Here is an 8,471-nt window from a genome sequence, read left to right on the forward strand (position 1 = left end):
AACCACAGCAACACCATTCGTCAACCTGGAATGAGGTTTCAGTGAAGACGTCAGTTTTACACAAACCACAACAACACACATCCAGTAGAGAGGTCCTGGCGGACAGGGCCCTGTGTCACAAACCACTAGGACCATTATTCTTTATCCAGGAGATAAATGTCAGCAGAGAGGTCAACTTGTTGCAAAACACTACTATACTGAGCCATCACCCTAGAGAGAGCTCTTAGTGAACAGCTGAATTTATTGCAAACGTCTACTACTCTCATTAATCACAAAGGAGAGGGTTCTAAGCAAAGTGGTCAGTATGTCGTAAAACACAACTACACTCAGCCATCACTGTGGAGTGAAGTCTCAATGAACAGCTTAGACTGTTGCAAAGCACTACCATATACATGCATCAGCAGGGGACATGTGTCAGGCTAATTTGCTCATAAATAGTACACCCACTTAAAAAATAGGATTGTAGTTCAGTTGATATATGTTAGAAATACTAACACTTATTAGTAGTACAGAAATAATAGTAATTTAACTTATGCTGTAGCCTAGTATATATCTTTCAGTGTCAGAGACTTATACGAAACACTGACACCCTCTGGATGATGAATTCAGTGATGTCATTAAAGATGTCATGAGTGATGTCACTGACCATGCCATGAGTGATGTAATATGTGAGGTCATAAGCAGTGAATTGCGAAGGGGGGCGTAAGTTATAGTTAGCTCAGGTAACTGCAACTGCAGAATTTCTATGGCATTGTGTTTGGAAAATCTGAATATAACTATAACATCCCTGTAACCTTTGTTTTTTTAGTGAATATATAAATATATATGGGAGTTGTTATCATAAGAACATCAAACTCGATTTCACAATTTGAGATCTTTCTGGAAAAACTTTGAATATCAAAGCTGGACTGGATGTTACTACATCACAGTCAGTCAAAATACTTTTATTCTGCTATATAACCATAAAAAGACAGACATAAAATAAGTAAACAGATTTTAAAATACATAATATTTTCAACAAATGCTTAAGATACTAGACATATGTGCAACAGTTGACGCTATACAAAGCATAACAATATATATATTTTTTGTTCAAAACAGTTAATATATGGCAAGTCATTGCATCAGATAAGCACTTAGCTTGAAAACATTATAAACATTAAGCCAAGGAGGCCTGGAAAGCAAGACTAAAAGGCTGGTGAAGGCAAAACATTCATATCTCTTATAATTCTCAATGCTTGCGGGACATCATTGATGACTGCATGACATATGAGCTCTTAATCCAGATACTGTAAAAATCGAAGGCCTAATCTGCAGGATCTAAATTATTTGCACGCAGTATGGGGCGTAAAATCTGAACTCTGGGTATGATATAAAAGCCACAGAAAAACATAAAATGAATAATGGATTTCTGAGTAAAATTGTCACAGGGACAGTAGGGAAAAGTAGAAAACCAGGTGCCCTGCTGTGGAAAAGCAGCCAGGAAATGAATTGTGCTCAATCTGAAACGAATTAAATAAAATCTATGTTCAGGATTAGGGATCCATAATAGACAGGGTTCAGTCCTTCAGTAGTTTTAATCTCTATATTATGGTGGACTGTGTCCATCGCCTGAATCTTGGTTATTCTACTATGTGGTCTATGGTTATAAAAGAGAGTTTTTACCATGGCCCTTGAGGTGTTGTCAATTTCATTTGGGAAGTAAAATAGATTAGGAACGCCAAATTCTATAAATTTTCTTTTAATGTAAGTTTACCAAGAAATACATAGCGTCACTATATATTAGTTTGAAGCAGTCTACAAGAACCTGTCATGAAAATTTAGCGCGGGAAGATCTCCAGACCTTTAACCAAATTAGAAGCAGTGCAATTTTTATCGAGTCACTCATATATGCAGACCTGCTTCAGTATGGGTTATAAAATTTGCGTTGCTCTTTGGAACTGCTAATAGCCTAACCAGGAATTTATTTTCAATAGTTTGCAGACACCCCAAGTCTGTAAAACCCCAAACACCAGCTCCATATGTGCTCAGGGAAAGGCACTTGGCATTATATAATGACATTAATTATTTAATAGACTTTTGGCCGAGCTTCCTGGCAAATTTAAAAACAGCTTCCACTGCCCCTGCAGTTTTAATAACCCTCTGGGACAAAAGCTTATCCCACTTGAAATTGGAATCCATCAAAATTCAAAGATGGTTACATTTTGTGGTGTTAGTGATGGGGGTCTCTCCAATATTAAATCTATGTGAGAGTTTATTCTTGGGCCCGCAAATGATGATATACGATTACTGATGGTTAAACTTTAATTTCAGTTCCCCCACAAATTAAGTGAAGGATTCGAGTAATCACTGTAACCCATTATGTTATGTTATGTTATTTTGATTTATTGAGCGCACAGATACTCGGAAGTTTCCCGGCGCTAGCAACAGAAAAGGCAGCCATCCACCGATATCCATCAAAACAGCAGTGTCTTTAGGGATTTTCTAAACAGGTACGGGTCACAGATAGCCCTCAGAGACAGGGGAAGAGCATTCCAGGCATGGCAGGCTCTACGGGCGAACGAGTTGCCCCCCAAACGAGCACGTTTAAATTTTGGGGTCTGCATGAGCAGCAATGAGGATGACCTCAACTGTCTCCTAGGAATATAGAAGGAGAATCTGTCCTGCAGATACTTAGGGCCCAGACCATGAAGGGCCTGTTGTACAATTGACAACATTTTAAATTTAAGACGTGACTCGACGGGAAGCCAATGAAGTGCCCGCAGTTGGGCCCGGGCACTTTGCCGGGAGGACAGGCCGCCCAGAAGTCTAGCTGCCGAATTCTGGACCACCTGCAATTTCCTTACAAGGTGTCCAGGGCTCCCTACCAAGAGGGCGTTAGCATAGTCTAGACGGGAGAGAAGCAGAGCACGCACCACCGTTTCTCGAACCCTGTCTGGGAGCAAAGGAAGAAACTTCTTAAGACTCCTCAGAAGCCCAAAGCATGTGCCAGCAAGTTTTTTTATATGCGAGGCAAAGTTCAGGTTTTCATCAAACCAAACGCCGAGGTTTTTGACGGCTCCATTGATCGCTGGGGGACATGGAAAGCCCGAGGGCCAAAGTCTAGTTCTAAACTCAGAGGAAAAAGAGCCGAACAGCAGGACTTCCGACTTTGCCTCATTGCATTTCAGCTGTGCATTGGCCAACCACTGAAAGACCGAGGACAGACACTGATGAGGTTTGACCACCGAGTCGTCTTCTTTGTTCCAAGTGAACAGCAGTTGGGTATCGTCCGCGTAGGCCATCACTTTAGCCCCCAAGGACTCCGCCAGGAAAACCAGCGGAGTCACATAGATATTAAAAAGCAGAGGGCTAAGTGAGGACCCCTGCGGACCCCCGTGGTAACTCTCAGGGGAACCAAAGCACATGGAGGGAGCCAGACCTGCTGCAGCCTTCCCTCCAAAAAGGACCTGATCCAAAGCAAAGCATTCCCAGACACTCCAATGTCCGAGAGGCGGTCAAGGAGCATGGCGTGGGGCACTGTGTCGAACGCCGCCGAGAGATCAAGCAATATAAGTGCCGCTTTCCCGCCGGCGTCCAGACACTCATGAATCGACTCTGAAACCTCCAACAGGGCGGATTCGGTGCTGTAGGAGGCGCGGAATCCAGACTGGGCAGGATGAAGAACGCCAGCCGTCTCAACATAATTAGTCAGTTGGAACGTGACTGCCTTCTCGCAAACTTTGGCCAGACTGGGCAAGAGTGAAATGGGTCGATAGTTCTCTGGGAGCAGAGGATCAAGGGAGGGTTTTTTGAGAAGTGGCAGAATTAGAGCATGTTTCCATGCCATGGGTACAAGTGCTTCCCTAAGTGATTGATTGACCAAATAGTTGACCTCAGAGTTGATGGTATCTGCCAGATCAGAGAGTAATCTGGCGGCGCACGGATCGTACGGCGAGCCAGACTTGAGGGCTCTAAGAATTTTAAGAGAGTCGAGTAAGTCAATCGGACAGAACTCAGAGAAGCAGGAGATTGAAGAGATCTTAGGCAGGGTGGGAACCAGCTCAGTGCTAGCCGACTTCATCAGAGGCCGAAATGTCTCCTGGATGCTGATAATCTTATCCTTAAAAAAAGAAGCCAGAGTGTTGCACCAGGTGTCCGATGCGGGGTCCACAGCTACCTGAGCACTAGGGGCAAGGAAAGACTGCACTATGGCAAAGATCTCTTTAGCGTTGTTATTAGCCCGTTCAATACGAGCAGCATAGTACAGGCCCTTGGCCTCCCCAGTCGCTCTATAATAGCATTTTTGCTCAGATCTAAGAAGCACTTTGTCGTGGAGCTGATATCCCCCGGAGCGCCAGGGGGATATCAGTGCGAGACATAAGCACTGCTTCATCCACGTCAAGAACGGGCACAGGGCGTACACACACCAGTTTAGAGTCCTTCCTACTGGCCATTAGCAATTGGTCTAGAGAATTGATATAAAAAATAAACAAAAAAGGGGCTAGTATACAGCCCTGCCTAACCAGCCGGTTGGTCTTAAAGGAGGGGGGGGGTGCATTCTATATCTTGGCCGTAGCAAACTTGTGCGATGGTGTCCCAGTGAAGGTGTTTAAGAAGTACTATTAAGGTTGCTTCAACCCCTGCCCCTCTCATCATGTCCCATAACTTGCTCCTATCCACCAGATCCAAAGCAGTGGAGAGGTCCATGAAAGCCATGTGTAGTGAACCTTCCTTAGCTTTAACGTACATTCCAATGAGCAAGAGCAAGTTAAGGGACTGTTCGAATGTACCAAGGCCTGGACGGAAGCCGTACTGTACTTCAGAAAAGAAACCTCTTTCCTCCGCCAATCTTACAATGTTTGGAGGATCACCAGCCCTAGAATCTTGACAGAAGCATCTAAAAAGGAGATTGAGTGGTAACGTGTTGGTTGCCTACTATCGCCCATTTTAAAATTGGAACAATTGTAGATTTCTTCCTGGTGTTTGGAATTTGAGTTATAATTGCGGCACGAAACATATTTGTAAGTCAGGGGGCCCAGAATGTTGGTTTTTTTCTTAAAACATATATAGGAACACCGTCTGGGCCAAGTGCCTTACCAGCAGAACTCTTTATTATAGCCATATATCACAGTCAAAATATGGCCACTTACACAAATATTGTATTCATTACCACTACTGCATCATGGAAAGTATATATAGGTGTGTATGTATTTTACCATTCTTAACTCAAATCCATTTCTACTTACCCTGACAATCTGGTGAGTTTGTGAATAAATTCCCATTTACCCTTTTTGATAGTCGGCCCAGCCCTTTTTTTCAAAAGTATGCCAAAGCTTAAAAAATCTCATAACTAAACTTTCACATTTGCAAAACATAGACAGAACCCAGACCAAACCCTCAACAATTCAACGGGTCGAATAAGCGCATAAAGTGAAACACAAATATAGACATGCTGGATAAGGTCAATAATGTTTCATTGGGCAGACTTATGCTCCAGAGATGATCTACGACCACAATGCTGATCTGGGCCTCGCCATACAAGCTAGGCGACCATTTGTTGATATTATTGTGTAGGTAGTGGGCCCCAGCACTCAGTTTTGGGGACCAGAACTGGTTTTTCAACATCAGACTATAACCCGAAGCATGGAAAAGGAAGGTAGAGAAGGGAGGAGGGGTGGAAAGATAGGTAAACAGTGACAAAGGGATTAAACTGAGATGAAGAAGAGCATGCAGAGTGAGAGAAGGGAAGTGGAGGGAGGGAGGAGGGTGGGGGAAGAGGCATGAGGGGACTCATGACCAGGCAGCCTTTGTATTCGGCGGCAGCCTCTTAAACCACCTTTAACCGCTGTATTATTATTTTTTTTAGAAATTAAGCACCGACTGCAGATTTCAGGCATAAATCGCCAGAAAGAAAGGTGTTCTCTGAAGCATACCTGGCACTGGGAGACAGATATCCCAGTGAGCAGAGGCTGCTGTACAAAGCAGCGAACGGGAACGCAGCAAGCTGAAACACTGCCACAGGGTGCATGGAGATGAGGCTCTTCCACTCCAGCAGTGGCAGCATCCCAGCAGGCAGGAGAAGACAACAACCCTGCAACAAAGGATTCTCTCACACAACAGAGCTCTGATGCATGTCCTCTGCCTTTAAAGCAGAACCCATATCAAAGCTGGATGGCTGTGGCCACAGTAGGGGCAGGAGGAGATAAGACGCATTATGTGATTTTCTCATTTATTCCATCGCCTCCAAGGAAACCATTTTAGGTGCACAAAGGTGTCTGGTATGCTTCAGCCCAAAACAAATAGCCAGGGGCCCCTGCTGCCCAGTTCCACAGTCATTTTCTTTGTGCCACCTGCGAGGGATACTATGGAATGTCTGTGCTTGGTTCACAAAATATCCGTTAAAGCTTTGATGGAGAGGAGAAATGAGTGTAGAATCAAAGCTTAATTTGTGCCAGTGTTTGCAGGTGGTGCGCGCTGGCACTCGTTTCTGGGGACCGGTCCGGAGGAAGAGAATGAAAGGCAGAACAGGGAGCGAGAAAGAGGAAGCGAAAGAAATTGTGACAAAGTTAAAAAGCATGAATGAAAAGAATCTGCAGGAATTCAATAAAGAAAGAGAGAGGAAAGTTAGGCTGGTGGAAGAAAGAGGCATGAGGTGGAATCAAGACTAGGAAGTCTTGGCATTTAGCATCTCCGGCATTCGGTGGCTCCTAAGAAATACTTTGAGTCCTTGCAATTTATAGATTAAAGACAAAATAGAATGTTTTTATAGGCACATTATCTTATAGTGGTACAGCAATTAGCAAGGGGCATCGTCTTAAAATCTTCAATCTATTCTTTATTTAATAATAATATATCTAACTCTGAACCCCACCTCTATTCAAATGTCAAGTGCCACATGATATTATCCCAGGCCGACTATTATGAATGCCACTTGGCTACACTGTATTAATATATTTAGTAATTTGAATGATTGGTACTTATAATTTAAAAATATGAATGGCTCGCCCATTGAGAGAAGAATGTGTTCCACTTTAGACTGTTTTAACTCCAGGGGCACAGTGTCGTAATTGGGTCTTTACAAAACTCTTCTAGAGCATGTGAAACCTAGGCACTTGATAACATCAATGGACATCATTTAATGACTGCTGGTGTCACTACTACTTAGTGATGGGTATCAACGTTCAGTTATGAAATGAAAAGAGCCTTCAGCAACCTTTCATGTTGTGGAACCCCAGGATTTTCAGATCCCATATCATGATCTTCTCATCCTCTTCGCTTTGGGGATATAACTCTGCGGCTGTTATCTCCCTGGAAGCACAGGATCATTCTAACACCTTCAGTTGTCAGCTGTTCTGCCTACCGGTGTATGCAACAAGTGCCGTCGGCCTGGGTCAGTGGTGCTGACTTATAATCCATCTTTTTAGGTCTCGCCTGACCCAGCGCATGCGCTGGTCTGGCGAGACTTATTGAGTGGGCTCCAAAAAGTGCTACCAGGCCAGCCTAGAGCTACAGTGCATGTGTGCGTGCACCGCGCTTTACCGCTATTACTTTCGGTTTCGCGGCCGCTTTTTGGACCTTATAAGTATTTAGTTATGCAACTGGTGCATGGCTAAACACTTATAAGGTCCCAAAGGCGAGACCTATTGGCTATGCCAATGCTTGTTATCCTTTGCTCTGTTTCCCTTCAACGCCGGTTTCTAGCTCTGGCAATGAGACCCAGATCTCAGGTAAAGGTCTTTAGAAGGCAGTGAACTTATACCAAATATATCAGGCTTTTCAGGCTAACATCCAAGTTCTTCCGTGCCACCAGGACCAACTCATTGAATACAACATACATGTAGATTCCACCACGCCTCCACAGACTCAGGGAATCACACACACTTAGGCCATGGTTGACCAACCACATACACAAATCCCACCAGGAAATTCCTACTTCTCCGTTCACCTCTTTAAGCAAGCTAGCTGCCCATCCCCTGTCAGACCCACCAGACAAAGCAGGTTGAAAAAGGCCACATAGGCTGCTGGACACTTGCTCTTTATTTCTAAATTATGCTTAATTTTCTTAATTAGCTGAATTCCCGTAGCTTAGACAAGGTACATTTATCTCATATAGATGATATGAACTTTCAGTTATAGTATGCTTGTCTTTACTTCCCACTTGATCGGGATCAAGGCAACATCATTTCACCACTCAACCAGTTCTCTCCTGGGTGCATGTAGCCCATGATTGGAAACGCTTTGCTTGAACATACAAGACTCATTCTTAACTTGTACAACTGCCATGTAGACAATGAAGTGTCACCACCTCAATATTTCCTTAAGACCAAACAAGTTCTATTCTGCTGTATCCTACTCATCGCATACACTACCAACTCTCAGGGACACTACTATGGCACTTTGTAGGATTCAACTCTCAACCTTTTTATTTTCTGTAAACAGCCTCTCATAAGCCCGCCTGCTGCCACTGCTCAATGCTCCAGTCCTAAATT

General features: G+C 43.7%; 1 protein-coding gene across 1 annotated transcript in view; it reads right to left on the bottom strand.

Moving 5' to 3' along the window:
• The window catches only part of MBOAT4 (membrane bound ghrelin O-acyltransferase MBOAT4), a 57,976-nt gene extending 51,930 nt beyond the window's left edge, over positions 1–6,046 (bottom strand). The window contains exon 1 of the mRNA XM_085643043.1: positions 5,916–6,046. Within this exon, the coding sequence (XP_085499169.1) occupies positions 5,916–6,046 (131 nt within the window). The remainder of the gene's footprint in view (positions 1–5,915) is intronic.
• Positions 6,047–8,471: the final 2,425 nt, after the last annotated feature.

The sequence above is a fragment of the Triturus cristatus genome, chromosome 2_2 (assembly GCF_964204655.1).
Source record: "Triturus cristatus chromosome 2_2, aTriCri1.1, whole genome shotgun sequence".
In the NCBI taxonomy this organism is placed as follows: domain Eukaryota; kingdom Metazoa; phylum Chordata; class Amphibia; order Caudata; family Salamandridae; genus Triturus; species Triturus cristatus.